Raw genomic sequence first — 18,356 nt, 5'->3', positions numbered from 1 at the left:
TTTAAAGAGTATTCCATGGGGGTCAGCTTTACTGATACAAATGTATATCTGCCCAAACATACTCTTTTTAGCAACATTAGAATAATGAAAGACTGGGGAAGTTCTGACTATATCACAAAACAATAAAAGCGAAGTTCTAACTATACCATTCACGTTTTGGTGACAGTTCATTGGTCACTGTCCTATTTTAGGATTGTAACTTCTGAACTGCAAGTGTCAAAGACAGTAACCCACTGAGCTATCCACATAAAATACAGTTCATCTGCATTTAAAAACTACTAAGAGACAAATGATTGCTCTCCAGCAGGATCATTAATCACCAGTGTTATCTGGGCATTTTGTATTGTCTTATTGTTTTTCTGCATCGGCCATGATAATGTTAAAAATTAGTCAAACTTTGTGTCACAGCCTGATGTGATAAGCCACTACAGGAGTCAGGAAAGGTGACTAGGAATAAACAAACTTCTTTTCTCCTGCACTGCAAAGAAAAAGAAATATCAACACAGCAGGACAGTAGGTAAAGGTTACCATTGTCAAAGAAAGGATTTGTCGCCTTTCGCCATGCAGAGAAGAAGGGGCGAAAAAATAATAAATAAAGCCTTGTTAACATGTAAATGGTCTTTAAAGACCTGTGAAGTACTCGGGTGCGGCTGCGATCATCTCGAAAACTGTGTGTGCGCGCCCGGGAGCTGTCTCGGCCCGGGCTGACACACACGACCTGTGAGTTGCACACCTGCCTTCAAGCCCTCTCTGCGAGGGCCAAGGCTCCTGTTTGGGTGGGCCAGGCTCATGTTTGGGTGGGCCTGGCCCACCCGGCCCACCCGCTAGAACCGGGCCTGTTTCTACCCCGTGTCCCAGGCTGTGCAGGTTAGATTTGGAAGTACGCAATAACAGCAGCTTCTGATGCAGCGCTTACTGCTGCATAGAGATGTCCATGATGTTACAACTAATCCAACTGCACTCATTTTATCAGCATCGGCAAGAGGAAAGGATGAGCCAGATTGCAAGTTTTAGACCCTGCGACCTGCAGTTAGATGTCTCGGGCCTCATTTATGAGGCCTTGCGTCAGTTTTGCGCCGCCGGTGCGTCACTTTTTGTGACGCACCAGCAGCATAAAAAATGCGCCTTGTTGCGCCATATTTAAAAAGTGACGCATCTAGGTAGATGCGTCACTTTTTAAACCCCTGCACCACATTATACCTGCGTCAGGTATAATGTATGCAGAGGGGGCGTTCACCCGCAAAAAGCCTCGAAATAGTGACGCAGTGAAATCTATGAGATTTCACTGCGTCACTTTTAGGACGCTGTTGCGTCAAAATCTTGCGCCTGCCTCACAGCAGGCGTAAGACTGACGCAAGCCCTTTCACATGGGGCTTTCCCCATGTGAAAGGAAGCATTGCTGGAGTTGCGTCACTTTTGTGACACACTCCAGCAATGCGTCACTTTTGCGCCTACAGATACGTCAGAAATACTGACGTATCTGTAACTCCTTGCGACATGATGCGTCATATTATAAATATGACGCATCAATCATGTCGCAGGGAGAGCGCAGTGAAATGTGACGCATCGCTGTTTTCACGCAGCGATGCATCACTTTTCATAAATGAGGCCCCTGCAGTGGGCGCATAAACCATGTGTGCAAATCAACCAAATTTTCAATACTGTAGGTATTCTAAAATGTGCACCAGATTCCATTTGTGGGTTCACAGAAAGTGTTATGCTGCTGTGCAACATGAGTAAAATAACATTGACAAAGTGAATAGATCTCGCACAGGCGAAACCTATTGGCTTGGCAAATGGTTGTTTCATTACCTTTCTTTAAAATGGAGATACTCCTTCCCGTGGACAACATTTAAAAGAATCAATTGCAAAAGTAGCAATGCCATTTTGCCTTTTTATTGCAAAACCTAAAAGCATAGCAATAACTAGAGCCCATACTGAACTGAAAAATGACAGAGATAGTTTACCATCCAGACCATTGCCACTAATGGTGTACGTGTTTATCTACTATTTTGACATTTTTTTGTATTCCACATGGAGACTGGGCCTCATTTAGGTTATTTTTGTTATTCATTTTACAGTGCCCTCATATTTTTCTACTTATTTGTGGGTATCACTTTAAAACTTAATTTATTTAGGTATTTTATTTACATAATCATTATTGAATGTTTTATCGTCCACTAATAGTGGATTCATTTGTTTATTGTCTCTGACTTTAGTAGAGTAGGTCCTTACTCGGTGCCTCTGCTTACATTCTGTTGCCCATCTCTTCACTTATCCCAGATATTTCATGAAGGCTCAACTCATTAGAGGATTAGTCTTATATGTTTCTGTTCAAATATGTGGGCCACCCTATAAAAGCATTCTTTAATTCTTTTTTTTCTTTTAATATGTAATTTTGATGTCCACTTTCCCTTAGGCTACAGAGGATTTCTTTCATGGTTGTCACTGGGTTCCTTAGAAATCCATGGTGAAATACTTGTCTGAGATCCACAATGCAGTCATGGTAACCTCATTGGCTACGTATATTATATTGTGTCAGAGGCCATTCCCATTGATTATATAGCCTATTGTAAAGCCTGTCAGTTTGAAATACGTGGCAGTACTGGTGGTCCTGTTGTTCATTAACACATGATTAAAGGAATCCTTATTGAATTTCTGACTGTTGACAACTATGAATTTTTAGCTAATAAATGTTAATTTTCCAGTAGCTTTATTTGCTACCTGCATGGACTTGAGGTTATGCTTGCTGCAGAATGCTGTACGAGTAATTGTACACCTCCCTACAGTAATGGTCAGTAATTTTACCAGGGCGGGCGATGTGGGGGTCATACATACATACTCACTCACTCACTCACTCACTCACACCCATGCATTCACACAGGCACATACACCCACACCCATTCACAAGACTCACTCACAACAAATGAATACATTTATACATACATGCACACACACAAAACATAAAACTTACTTGCCTTGCAGCTTGTGGAGAGGAAAGCCTCAGAAGTGTCAGGAGGGTTGGGACTACTGCCTTTCCTCATTGGCTGAGCTTAGGGAAGGCAGCAGTCCCTCACTTGCCACAGAGTGGGATGGTGTCAGTAAGACAACAGATCCCACCCCACTATGTGACGAGGTGTCACTAATTGACACTCGGCCTGGGGTACTTCAGGGCTGTAAACCGAAGCGCCCAGGTCCGAGCCAATCAGTGATGCTCTCCCTTCATCATGAGGGGAAGGGCCTGTAGGCACTTTTGCCAGGCTGAGGAGGTCATGGCCACAGAGCTGTGAAATGAAATCCTCAGCATGGCAAAGTTCATCTCAGGCAGCCAGGAGCATGCACATTTATAGCATGTCTTGCTCCTAGCTGCTTGACTGACCAAGAAAAGTATCTGCTCGGCTGACCTTAGTTCAGCCTGACAGATACTCTTCTTGCTGGGAAAAAAGTGGGAGGGGGTGGCCCCTAAGCCCTTAAGGATGGGGCGCTGCTGCCTCCCTCTTTGCTTTTCTCAGCATACTTGGCGTAAATTGTAACTTTCTCAATTTAATAAGTGTGGGTCAGTCCATTTCAGATGTGTTGTTTCTGCCCCCCCTTATAGGGGCATAAATAGGTTTATAATGACCATACTCATTGGTAATTTTTACTTCTCCTTCGAACAGCTTAGTCCCTGTTGAAAGCAAAGTTCTTAATCTTGATTTTCTCCTGAATTTGCTAATATTGAATCATGTGTCAGGTCAGCTAAACAGGAATAGTGGGTTTGCAATTCTCCACATGAACCGGATTCTTACAGACCTTTTAAAACATTACAAAGCTTGAAGTGACCAAAAACGATGCTGTGCTGCTAGACATATCCTGTTGAGTGTTCTTATTGTAGGTTGAACTTCACGCCAAACAGTGCTGAGCTGGAATAATCATTAAGATGAAACCATCAAGGTTGCATCTTTTTCAGGTAGATTTGACTCATTGTCCCCGTTCACCAGAGTTAGTCTGAAATTTGTAAATAAAATGTATGTGTTTTTATGTGGTATTTCCATAGAGTAAGCCTAGCCAGATCACTGTACAAGGTCAAGGATATGCATAAAGGCATGCACGTTGTTATACATGACGGCCTTAGGGCGGTATTTCCCCAAACCTTTTGCCTTCTCCCCTCATGTTTTGCTGAGTTTGATTTTTTAGGGCCTTGCTAACCAGTGCTACAGTTCTTGTGCTCACTCCCTAAAAAAATATAAAATTGACTTACACCTAATTGGCATATTTAATTTACTTATAAGTCCATATCTACATAACATATGCACTTTTAAAAGTACATGTTACATTAGAAAAGATTTTTCCTTCACTATGGCACTCCGTAGCAGTGTTTAGTGCGATTGTGCAAAATCGTTTTGAATGTACAAATGATTAACAAAGTTGAAAGTATGGCAATTTAGTGTAAAGCAGTTGCCCTTCAAGTAGAGAATATGTTTACACCACTTCAGAGTTCCAAACACAAAAAGAAGGGGAACAAGGCAAAAATAGAAAATAATTTCATCACAATTGAGTTCACCATTTTGTGTGAATGTTCTCCAGTGGCCTGTAGCTCAACTTATAACCTTAACTAGAGGACTTAATTCAGGCCAGCCTCTGAAACTCTCTCCCACACCTCACCAAGGTAGGTTCCACTCTTCTTTCAATATTGAACCTTTGCCTTGCTTATGGGGATGTCTTATGTGCATTTAAGCAATCCACTGTTACACTACCACCAACAAATGATACCATGAGAACATGACAATTATTTCCCTAGTCATATGCTTCCTGTCCTGGTCCATTCCCTTCATGATGTTGTCACTTTGCAAATATATTGTTTGCTCACCTCACTGACTCAGATGCTCTTGCACATGCTTGGGTTTTATAAAGCCCCAGTAGCAATGTGTATCACAGACCAGGTTTGGAGAAGAAATTTGACATTTACTTTGACTCTTGCCATATTCTGCCACATGTCCTTTGGCATGTTCACCCTCTTCATTGGTCCTTGTATTATAGTGCCTCTGGCAATTGACTCTCTTTTCATACTGTCACCGCACACCATGGTACAGCAGTCAAGTCAAGTTTGACATTACTTTGTCAGTAACATGTTGCACCCACCACTATGACAGTAGAAGAATGGTTGACACAGAGTGCCCAGTTTCCCTGCTGGCACCTTGAGTAAGGGAGCAGGGTGGGCACTGTTTGCAATTATGAATGAGTATATGTCATAGATGAGCAGTACACTAGCCCTTCATGTCTGTTGTCGCAGTGTGTGATATGTTCTTCTGGGGTGTGACACAGAATCGCACCAGACCCAGCAGTTTGTTCATGATGTCCTTAACCAGTCAGAATATTTCGACACATTTCGAGCTGGTATAACCATACAGTTTTAAACTTTGCAGGAGTGTGTATGACAGCTGCAGGTTACCAGCACTGGCAGAGTTCACAGTGTTTGCCAGCATTGGATGGTTAGAGAGGGCCTTGTGATTATGGCATTTATCCACTATGTAGGTGCGTGGATGAAGATGTACATTAGCCTGTGGTTGTGGTGTTATAGACGTTTTCATTAAGAGTCACATAGGTCACTCAAACAATGAAGTGATTTGTTTGTACTGATCACTGCTTCCTTGTTTAATTTTTCATATGTGAATATCTTTCTATATTGTCATTTCGAGTTCCCTGTTAACTACATGCGGAGACACCAGGGCTGGAAGTATTAATTACAGCCAGGACCTTCCCATGAGTTAGTGGGGATCAGGAGTTAAACTTCTTAGATCTGGGAATCATTTTCCAGAGCCAATATTACAGAGTCGTTTTCCGTGGCTTTTCCTGATTCTGGGGACTTTAATGCTCCCTTTTACTACCAGTTTAGGGCAGGTGGTAAATAAGAGCAAGTATCTTGTTGGACTGCTGTGCATGATAATGCAGTGGAGCGGGCATTGAGTGGGCATTGAGAGCAGGGCAAGGGATCTGTGCTTCTGGAGAGAACACTACATGTCACCTCACTGCTTAGACTGGGACTGAGGTGGGGGCCAGCTTGAATATCTGCTCACTGACGCACCTGAAGCCCACTGCTGACCCATAACCGGAGTTAATTTTCATGGGTGCTTTTTTGCACCTCACAAAACGTGGCCCAGTGGTCAGCACCTGGTAATAGCAGGTATGAGAAGATCAAGACACAGAATTTACTGGAGCAGTCAGCGTCGGATCGGCCTATAAGGGCAATCAGGCGTTGCCCACAATGCTGGTCTGACATGTCAGTGTGTGGGAAGTTTTTTTAGCTGTTTGAAGCCCTGTTTTTTTTTGTCTGCTTGGCCATTTTTAGATCGAGCCTAGGCAGCGCGCATGCGCTGTCTACAAGTCCTGCAGTAAGCAGTATAGCAATTGTAATTCTGCCTGCTGCTTACAATTGGTTAACTTCTGCGTTATTCTTATTGTAAGGCTCCTTTGTGCTTGGTGCTCCTGATACATCACTAAGGAGCACCGACCAACTATAGTTTTATTACGCTCCAAGTGTTAATTTGTTATGTTTAGGGGCAACTTGCTTTATCACGGTGCTGAGCACGGCACCCGGTTTCATGTTTTTTTTACTTAATTAATGTGCTTGGTCAATGCACTGTCTAGCACGGCGCCCGGTTTCTGTTAATTTTTTTAAATTCATGCGCTTGGGTGCCAGGCTGCCTAGCACGGAGCTGGTTTAATGGCTTTTTTTCAAAGGAATGCGCTTGGGCGCTGTGCTGCCTAGCACGACCCCTGTTTTATGGCTTTTTAAAAATTATTGCAGGTGCCTCGCTGCATAGCACGGAGTCCGGTTTCATGTTTTAAAAAAAATTAATGCACTCGGGTGCCGCGCTGTCTAGCACGGCACCCGGTTTCACCTTTTAAAAATAAAAATCTTTCTGCACCCTAAGATCTTCCAGAAAACCACTGGATTACCCCGCTCGAGTGTAATTACTTTAAAATGGCTATTCAATAAGGAATTGCAGATTAAGATCAATGCTTATGCATGGCTAATTGACTTTGGACCCACTATATTTATCTGCTGGGGTCAAAAAGTAATTTGTAGTCTGTTGTGTATTGTACAGCTCTGTAAAAAAAAGCATATAAGTGAAATTAGGCACATGTGTTAAACGAGTAGGGCATCAAAGCGCTTTCTTGCCTTTTGTGCCCTTTTGCCACCTTGCCTTTTCCTTCTGACTCAGTAGATCTTTTCTACTTCCTGATGCTGCATCAGCCTTTTTCCTTTTCTGGCCTAATGTTGCGATACCTGCCTCTCCAATAACCTGCATGACTCTCTGATGGCCTGCTTCGCCTGCCGACGCCTCCTCTTCCTAACTGGTGCCATTGTATCTACCCCACCTCTCCCCCCTGCTAGCATGTTCTCTCCTCTCCTTCTCTCTCTCCAGGCCTCTCTCATCTCCAGATCTCACTTCAATCCTTAATGAGTAGCGTCCATCCCCTATAGACACTGTCTTGTCTCTCCCAGTCTGCTCTCCATCTCTGCCCCCGCCACCCTCCTGTATCCTCATGCTTTTCATGCTTGGCCGAACCCTTTGACTCCTGCAGCGCAGCTTTAATTTTAGGTCCGCTGTACATATTGAGTGCATCGCTGCCTTTAAAGGCTGCAAATCCACAGATTTCACCACCGCTTTCCATTTTGCCATCACCTCAGTACTACTGTCCAGTTCAGTTCACAATCATCACCACGTCTCACCAGGGCTTTTCTTTTTTGACAGCATTCCTAATCTGACCTCACCAGGCCTTGCCTTTTCATTATCACTCATCAGCACAACTCACCAGAGCTTCCCAGTTCACAATCAATCATCGCCACATCTCACCAGGATTTTCAAGTTCACAACCAATCATTATCACATCTCCCCAGGCTTTCCATTTCCACAATCAATCACTATCACCTCACCACAGCCTTCCTTTTCACCATTCCCTCACCATGGCTTTCCAGGATACAATCAATCATCATTACATTTTGCCAAGCTTTCTTTCCACCAAGCACAATGCTTTATATTTTAGCACACTTTCAGCATTATTTTTTAATTACTCTGCACAGGCGCCACACTTTGTGTTAGCACAGCACCTGTTTTTATATTTACAACATGGGCGGCACACTTTATATTTTATGTTTAATAAAAGCAATAGCTTTAATTCTCGCAAATGCGAGACCTATTGCATTGCAAATGCTTGTTTATAGTTTAGTTCCTTGATATTACTACACATTGCCTGCAGCAAGCACGCATGTATGTAGTATCCCAGATCCTGCAAAACTACTGTAACAGCGCATTTTTGCAAGTTGAAAATTGCCTCGATGTGGCATATGTTGGCCACTTTTATTAGCTATTTGATTCACTAATGGGGGCCACTTTTAATTTGGTGCCGGGCATATTTTCTGTCCCTGCCCGACCCTTGGAGCAGTACACGCAAGATTCCTCTTTGCCAACTTAATGAGGGCCAGCTACACTTCTACTTTTTCATTGTAAATCACTTTGTATTTTTTCAAATTTTGTTGGTTTGTAAAACATGTTTTTTTGGTGTTATTTCTAACTTTTATGTTTCAATTTCTGTGATCACCAATATGTGGTATTATTTTGTTAGACTTTTTTCGTTGCTTGATTACATTTTTCACTTTTCTTTGTGGGAGTTGTCAGGGTGAATTGTTTATGTTTGTGTGACCTTGCCTTCCACTTAAATTGGCAAAGACTGTGTAATCTACCTTTGCTGTTTGTTTACAGTTTATATTGCTATCCGAAGTAAGATTACAAAAGAGAAGTGTAGCACAGCGGCCAGAGCGACTGACTCCAGAGCTCAGGGCTCACAGTTCGATCCCCGGCGGCAGTACAGCTCAGCAATCATGTGACTCTTGTCAATAGCTCACTTAGGGCCAGATGTAGGTAAAACTTATTTACCGATTCTTAATTACCGAATTTTACCGATTCGGTAATTAAGAATCGGTAAATAAGAAGTGGGGGTATGTAGGAACATCCAGATGTTCCAGTTACCGAATCGTTAAGAATCGGTATTTACCGATTCGGTAAATACCGACCGGGAATGCTCCATTCATTCCTATGGGCTTTGAAGCCCATAGGAATGAATGGGGCATTACCGGTCGGTATTTACCGATTGGGTAAATACCGATTTTGACAAGGGTGCAGGGGGTGTCACTTTGACACCCTCTAGCACCCCCACAAAAGGTTCGGGGGCCATATGGCAGGCATACCTGCCCTAAGGGCAGGTCTGCCTGTCATATGGCACAGGTGTGCATGCACACATGTGCATGCACACCTGAATCGGTATTTTAACATCAAATACAATTTGATGGTAAAATACCGATTTTGTAGGCCTTGTGGGACTCAGAAGAGTCCCACCTACATATCAATTTTACCGATTCTGTAAATATACCGGTCGGTAAATTTACCGACCGGTATATTTACCGAATCGGTAAAATTACCGATTTTCCCTGTTTACCAGCCCCTACATATCAAATGCCAAATACCGGTCGGTAACGGCCGAATTCGGCCGTTACCGACCGGTAAAACCCTACCTACATCTGGCCCTTAATCTCCCCAAAGACCCCAGCGCCTTCAAACCCTTAAAGGGTGATATGTTTGCGCTTTACAAATAGGAATTATTAAAGAGGTTCAGTCTATGACTGACAGAAAGATTCTGCACTTCCATTTTCAGTGAGTATGGCATTGCTAAATCGGACCGATTAAAAAATTAAACGCATTCGAGAAAGATGTGTATTCAATCAAGAAACCAGGAAACAGACATAAAGAAGAGTTTTGAGCTGTAGTCAAAGACACCAACGCTGCAGAAGTAAACTCTGGATTGACCATGTATGCTGTTGCAATTAAGATCCTGTTTTAACAGGAACCACCCAGTTTCATCTTCAGAGCTGATTGATCATTCCTGTTGGGGTAATGATCCTGACATCAATGGCATCAGTTGTGCCAAGTGACAAGAAAGCATCCTTGGCTTTCAGGTGGGTTGTGGCAGCCCTCTTCTGGAGTACCCTTGGACCAAGTGTATGAAACTGACAATATCTTTACTACAGGTCCAACTACTGAAAGAACAAGCATTTGCAATGCAATTTGTCTCACATTTGCGAGAGTTTAAGCTATTAGTATTGTAAATTACCATGCCTTTTTTATGTTTTAAAATCCAAAACATAAATAAAAGGCATTTTCATGTACAATGCCAATGGCTCAAATTCACATAAATGCGAGACCTATTGCATTGCATACTTAAGGGGGAGGGGGCAAACCAAAGAGGCAATGTATGCCTCAGATGAATGTCTGAGTCACAGTATGTACAATTCTTGTTTGGCGCACCTGAAACAGTAGTCTTCTTGGCGCTTATAAGATGAAAACAAAACAGAATATTCACAATTGATGGGCAAAGATCCAGGAATGTAAGAGTATGTGTCCCACAGGGCGTATGATGCCGGCACAGGGCAGAGACCGACAGGAGTGCGCTGGCAGTGCACGTCGCAGGCAGCCTGAGGCTGCAGAAGAAGGGAGTGTGTGACAGGCAGGAGGTGCATAGGCTGCAGTGCACAGGTTACGTACACAGGAAGCATAGACGGTCTAGACCTCCAAAAGGCAAGCACTGAGTGTAGGGGTGACTGTCCATCCACACAGCCCGGAACCAGGCAGTGGACTGTCACTTGCACAAGAACGGCCAGAGCTGACTGCACTCCACATTGACTGGAAGCACTCCCTGACTCGGCTGTAAACACTGCAGGCTGTCTCATCTTGGTGGAATGTATTAACACGCTGAGCTATAATGTTTACTTCCAAAGAGCAATGAAAGTGAAAGTCTTGCTTGCTTTTAATGAACTGCTCCTGCAACTCCAATAGAAACAGTGCCCACGCCGGAAAGACCCTCCAGGAGGGGTTTATGGAAGGCAGGCGACAATCTGGCACAAGACTGCGAGTTGTGCTTACCTCAGGCAGTTTCATGGTGTCATATCATGCCCGCTGGAGCAAGGCCCTCTGGTAAGTAGCACATGAGCACTCTTTGTGTGCAAATGAAATGCTGCGTTTTATCTGTTCGCCAGGGTAATATATCTTTTCGGGATTTTGGCCTTTAAACCTTCCTAAAGCAAACGCCGTAGTTGCATTCAATATTCCGGAGCAAGATGTACTTCTACAGCCCTGCGGGTGTCTGCAGGTTCCAGCGCTTACCAAGTTCAGGGGGTATATTTATTGTATGGTGGCGCCAGGGCCGGACTGGCTACATGGCGTTTTGGCATGCTGACGAGCTGGGGGCTGATTTGGTTGATGGGGAGCTGCATGTGCTGAACAAAATTTGTTTTGCTTTGTTTATTTCAAAGCACACGCAGGTCTCCATCAACAAAATTAGCCCCCACTGCAGTGACATTAACCCATCAGCTCGGCAGCATGCCAAAACGACCAGGGGCCAACCTGACCCTGGGTGGAGCGGGGAGACCCACCGAAGCGGAGGGAGGAGGTTGGGCGCAGCAGCAAATGCTACAGAAGATGGCACTGTTGTGTGTTAAGACAACAAAAGCAAAGTAAATACAGCCTTGTATAGTTGCAGTGCGCAAGGAAACTAAAAGCTAAATTAAGCGGGAGAATCTACAGAAAAAAGATCAAGCGCACGGTGGGAGTGTGTGAGCCAGAGAAGAGACGCCATGCGGGCGAGCACATGAATTGAAACCTAAATCAAGCCCGCTGTGGGAGCGTATGAGGAGACGCCATGCGCATGCACATCGCCAGTCCGAGTGCGCACATGTTTTGTCTCCCTTCGCGCACCAAACTGACAACAATAGACTCGCCACGGCGAAGCAGAGCATGCGCTGCTTTCGCTAGGCGAGACCTAAAAAGGAAGAAAATCATTGCTTCTTTATTTCTTGTCTTGTGGCAACAGCTTTCCTCAAATTGTTTTAGTTGTTATTCTATTTAGGTCCTTCTAAACTAGCATAGAAAAAGCTAATTTTTGTGGGTACAAAAAATCTTTGCAATAAAAAATCACCTGCACCTAAAACAGCGACCACAAAAGCTACAAAAAAACATAAAAACCAACTGCAAATTAACAGATTGAACATAATGGAATCCTATATGGACATAAGTTTGAATAATGACACAATTATGTACAAATTACAGGAGAAGTGGATGCACATATTTTTCAAAGTGCCTTCAAACATGCTTCAATATTGATTTAGCCGGAGCACTTATAATGGCTACGTGGACATTGCAGTGTATGTGTCTATTCATTGTGTCGGCAATCTGCTTAAAAAACATGCAAAAACAGCCAACCTGAGGAGTGTTTCCGTTCATAAAATTGGCAGCAGACTGGGACCTGTTTTGCGCCCAATAAGTCATTTCATATTTTTCAGCACCAGCGAACCGGTGAACCGTACATGATTTCATCTGGCAACACAAGGTGAAATCACACTCACACACACTATAAAACAAATCTACTATCCTTTATCTTTCAGGTCTTAAACCTCAACTGCAAGTAATAAAGCTATTTTTCGTTGGATTACAAAATGTATTTTGTATGATTAATTTCAATGCAGATTCTTGAAAATATGTCTAAAATGTAGCACTTGAGAACCGTTGCAAAGCACTATGCTAATGCAAAACACGACAATGAGCATAAAGCAAATATCTGATGTTTTTGTTAAAATTTGCAAAGCTATTTTTTTAGTAATTTGAGAAAATAAGCAGCACTTACATTTAAACAGGCATGCAGAAAATGCTTTGCACAGCTTTGCATGACAATTTGAAGGTTAATTTGACCATATCATGCTACACCCATATTCCGGCAGTGAAAGAGAAAAGCTCAATATCTTAAGACAACAGATTCACTGCAAGCAAAGGCCGTGCATGCTGACTAAATCAAATGCACCCATGCACTTCACTCCTGTTTTAAGAGACTATTTTATAGAATGGGGGGATTCTATTTCTATAGTTTTTTCATTACTAGTCAGAAGACTGACGCCGTTCACTTTTTCAAAAGTGATTTTAATTATAATGACAATATAACTTGGAAACAGAATGCGATGTAAAGGACTGAAGAGGACTAGGCCATGTGCCTTTGGGCAGGGGGATGCAGGCCCTGTGGTAGCTCATTGTACTCTTCTGCAGGATAAAATATTAAAACGTACTAGCTATATTCCTAAATATTTATTGGATGAGGGTTTTCTGAAACCATTATTGGATGAATATAGAAACAATCTTTTTTGTTAATAAATGCGTCCTAATAACAGTAATGCTTTTGAATACTTTTGATGAACTGACCTTAAAAGATTACAGTACCTATTAAACAGTAAAAAAATATACATCTCTGGGGTTCCTAAATATCTTGTGGAATGTCTAGGTTTACCCTTGCTACTTGATAAATAGCTTAATAATATTGCTGATGTCGGTAAAACAAGCCAATATACTATTACATATTGGCAACCGGAGATGCTGTCAACAAAAGCCTCATGCTACTTGAGACTCCAAACGAATAGAAAAAGAGAACTCATCATCATGCAAAGGCAAAGCATATTTGCAAAATCTGCAAAGATTATCACGCTACGTTAACCATTGTGCAATGAATTACGTACAACACACGAGCCATCATCCTGTCAAAGAGAAAGACAAAATTTAGATTCAGAGTAACAAATATAGTAACAAGAACTAACTGTAGATAATTTAACTGTCGTAGTTGAGAGACAGACAAGACCAAAAAAAATCATTTTTTGTAGGTGCTCTTTTCTAGAGCATGTTTTTTTACCCAAATAAATTGATAATTACATTTTCTTTCTAAACCTTCATTGCAGTCATAGGCAGCTATCAAATCAAAAGGTTTGATTCTTATCTGGAAACTCTTGTTTTGAGATAAACTTCAACTTTTTTTCTTTCTTTTTTACAAATGTTTGGGCGTTTCATAATAAATTAAACCATGATTCTATTGCTAGAATTGGAAATTATTGAAAAGATAATCCTATTATATTCTTCCCTTTTGTTTTATCTCTTAGCTATTTTTGCACTGATGTATTGTCCACGTGTTCCAACCCAGGAACACCCAGGTGATTGCTGGTGCTAAGAAACTAATGCATAGTATACTTGATGATTCTTAACGGCTAATGTTGCATTTCCTATGTGAATCACCAGTACTGTCTTCCATTTCCTTCCTGTGTGCTAGCTCCTGTTGAGTTCTTAATATGATTCACAAGTTATCAGTAGAAGGTTCAGACACATCTAAATACGCATCTAAATAGTCTGCAGTCATAAAATGTGGAGAGCCCTCCATTTTCCCAGCTGTTTATCCAGAAAAAAAGGACTCTATTATTGTTTTTTCTGCTTATAAGATTGTACAACAGTCTACTAGTTAGTGAGTGTAACAGTCCACCTGGTATGAGGTGCTTTCAAGGTGATATCTGTAGTTGAAAATAATTCTAGGCATCATGCTTATCTGACTTTATCTAGGGATGTAATCATTGTTATAATATTTTCTGGCAGTTAGTGACAGAATTGGGTGAAATTCAATGTTAAACAAATTTTGCTAAGAAGCAACTTCATCTTACATTGTGGCACTTAAGGAGACCTTTGCAGAGAGTAGGATGAATTCGAAAAGCCCAATATCAAAGCAGATTGAGTAATTTTGTACTGTACACTGTATGATCTCAACTATATCAAGACTCCTAATTCTTGAACTCTGGACCATAATAAATGAAGTGAACTATGTATCGCCATCATACGTGACATTGACAAACAGTTGATGAGTTATATATGTCTATCCTTGGTATAAATATGGGAACATATTAATATGTTGAGGTATTTTCACTGTTTGTTCGAAAATATGTCACAGACAACTGCCTTGCATGAACGATAATCTGTAGGTTTTTGCAAAAATAATTTTTTCTTACATAATTTGAAACTATCTACCCCACATTTTATCTCAGAAATTCAAAGTTGATTTAACATGGTTCACAAAACCATGGATTTCCTTATGAGTACAATCTACTACGTTTTTCTTTTCCCTATTTCTTACATTTTATGTCAATCTTTTAGTTGTTTGGTGATGAGGGACTTAAATATACCCTGATAACTACTTACACTATGTATTACTTTTTAAATTCACTCATAGTTATATTTATTCTTCCTACTTTATATTGATGGCACTCTACGGCTTTTATTCCTTTGTATGAATTGACCTTAAAATAAGCTTTTTCTGCCTTCACGTTCAGTTTTCATTTCACTGTCATTAAAGAAATTTTTTACATAGCTGAGTATTTGCATGTAATTAGAACAGTATTTCTACATGAAAACTTACTTGTCGTAGTGGCATCCTTTTCATTGGTGTAGGACTAATTGTTCTATCAGTAGATTTTAAAGAAATAGTAATCCTCACTTCAAATTCACAGTTGATGCAATGTTTGTGAAACCTTATGAATTAACAGTACAGCATGTTCACTTGTTTGTGGAGAAGTGTGGCTCAATGGTTAGAGCAGGCAGACCTTGATGCAGAGCTCTGGCCAGGGATCAGGGTTCGATTCCCGCCTCGGCGGGTTTCCAGCTCATTAATTCCCCTGACTGGATATTCTCACCTCAGTGCCTGTTCTGATCATGGGTCCCACGCTGCAACTCTGGGCAATAGCTTGCTTAGTCTCCACAACGGCCCCAAAAGCGCTGGGATGCCTGGCTGCACCTGGGGGGTGCCCAGGAGTGGACATTTCCCAGGAAAGCCAGGAAGGGTTCCTAAGCGGTATACGGACAGTGCCGGGACACCTCCGGTGGAGGTAGCTGTGCGCTTTACAAATTCCGACATTTATTTATTTACTTGTGTATTGTAGATTCAGGAGAAAATCACGCAGTCTGACAGAAACATCTTTTTGTTTGGGGACCTGGATGAGGTATCCTTTTGTGTGTGTATTGATCTGCAATAGGCTATGTAATTTCTATGAGACAGGCGCTAATTTAGCTTCGATTGGGAAATGCATGTCTTCCAGAAGGACAAGGAAATTCCACACAATGATAGGACATACATTGCTTACAATTGTTGTTGACTATTATTGTTTCAATGGTGGGAGTATTGTTTTGCTTTAAGAAAGATTGTAGTTTGGGGGGTTTGAGGTTGCACAACAGCATTTTAGGTGAAAGTGGAAATTAATCCCCAAAATCAGAATTCTGACAATTATTTTCCTGAGTCTATACATTATCCTGAAGAAGATGGGACGATGTACACCTTAAGTAAAGAATCCACAAGGCTATGCGGCAGGGGTTTTGGTATTCACTGTCCAGAACCTGCAGGCTTTCAGGTTCAAGAAAAACGTTTAACCGGATTAGCTCGTTCTGTCTGAGATAAACTTGGGCACTGACATATTTCACTAAAGTTTACATGCTTGATACATCCAGTTTAAGCATCATTACTAAAATTAAAAATTCAGGAGGAATGCAACTCTGTGACCAGACAACGCTTTAAAATGATACCACAGCGGAGACCTTATCATCCAAGTGACAGAGATTTTGGAACAAACAATTACATTTTTAGAACTTTCCCAAGAGCACCTCTGTATTTAGATGTTCTGAAAAAACAGGCTGCTGTTTATTTGAGTAAACAGTTGCATACTCATTACAGGCTGCATTCAGGTTTTTTTTGTAAATGGTCCTTTTAATGCAGTCATAGGATCAACTAATTGTGCATAGGGTAATGCACAGCAACCAGCAGCTAAGCAATTTAAGAAACACAGAGGATTATCTTTGATTTCTAGTGAATGTGAACAAGTAATATGTGTCATAAAAAAGTTACTTAAGAAAGCAGGCAGCACTTTGAGACAGCAAGTCCAATCGAGATTTGAATGAGGGGTCATACAGTATAAACCTCATGTAGAGAATTGACAGTCACACTTTCACTAGCAAGGTATGTTATAACACCAAATATACAGTTAACATGAGCACACAATAAATGACAGAGAAAATATTGTCACTGCATTGCACATAAATTGAAGGTATTTTTACAAACAGGTAGAAATAAGAATCAGAACATAACTATGCATGCTTTTGCCGACTCTGTGTTGACTTGTAAGATTCATAATACATAACTAACCTTTGTAACCTTAGAGACAGCTTTTTTATGAGACAACAGTTTGTAAGTATTGAGGTTGTTTTCGAAGCTCCTGAAAAGAATAAAAATTGTTGTATTGCATTTATTGGCTTCCATACAGATGCACATATGCCCAACTAAGCTATGTTGTGAAAATATGTCTCATCTATAAAACACATGCTTGAACGATGACTAGGGCGTAGAAACTACGTGGAGTAGAGAACAAGTTAATGTCCCTCCATGGCTTACCAGGTCCAGCCACACTACATAAGAAAATACAATATCAAAGCTCTCTAAAGCAGCAACCAATATATATATATATGTACATATATATATATATATATATATATATATATATATATATATATATATATATATATATATATATATATATATATATATATATATATATATATATATATATATATATATATATATATACCCCAGCTTCAAAGTACCAATCCAGCACTCGTGAGGGGTACAAGCAAAAACTTTATTGGTCTTTAAAAGACACTCAGACGTGTTTCAGCAAAACTGCCTTTGTCAATGTCAGCCAGGGTGCCACATTGCTCGCATTTATACTTCAATTTCAAAATCATTGAAACAACATTCATTGACATAGACGTAGGACTGCAAAATAACATCATTCGGCTTTTGTGATTTTGGGTGCCATTTTGTAACATTCAAAATATTTAGAAAGCAATTCATCTTGCTGTTCAGTATCAGCGATATGATATCTAGCTGTCATTGTATGATTAAGCTGAATAACATTTATGAATTTAATCAATGATATGGTAAGATTATAAATATTTTGACAGCTAAAGCAATCAAATAAGCCATACATCTGATTATAGGCTACGTCACCCTGTATGAGCTTACCCTGCTTAGGATTAGTTACCTATTTGTTCATTGGGCCCTGTATGGGCCTTATCCAAAAGCAATCAAGTGAGAAATTAATCTGATTAGACGCTCTATAATAATATAAGTAAGCAGCATGGCTCAGTTTTTCACAGGCATTCCTTTATTTTTTTTCATATAAGGTGCATGAGTGTTGTCCAACACATTTCGGGCGTATTATATATATATATTATGAATTACAATAAACCCCCACTATGATTGCACCCAGTGATTGATGATTGTGTCAGAGGAATTCTGAGAGCACGAGAGGAAACGCTGTTTCTTAAGAATATTGTTTGCCATTTTTCTCCACCGGACTGGCGCCACCCCGAAGATTGGGAGCACTGTTTGGAGTATCTAGTACGGGATATGTATATATATAT

General features: G+C 41.0%; 1 protein-coding gene across 3 annotated transcripts in view; it reads right to left on the bottom strand.

Annotated features, from left to right (window-relative positions):
• The window catches only part of PFKP (phosphofructokinase, platelet), a 383,854-nt gene that overhangs the window by 150,566 nt on the left and 214,932 nt on the right, over window positions 1-18,356 (bottom strand). For all 3 annotated transcript variants that reach the window (XM_078663306.1, XM_078663305.1, XM_078663307.1), the window contains exon 12: window positions 17,080-17,149. In XM_078663306.1, the coding sequence (XP_078519432.1) occupies window positions 17,080-17,149 (70 nt within the window). The remainder of the gene's footprint in view (window positions 1-17,079; window positions 17,150-18,356) is intronic.

This window comes from Lissotriton helveticus, chromosome 10, assembly GCF_964261635.1.
Source record: "Lissotriton helveticus chromosome 10, aLisHel1.1, whole genome shotgun sequence".
NCBI lineage: Eukaryota > Metazoa > Chordata > Amphibia > Caudata > Salamandridae > Lissotriton > Lissotriton helveticus.
Note: the sequence above shows the minus strand (reverse complement) of the source record. Positions and strands in the feature narration are given on the sequence as shown.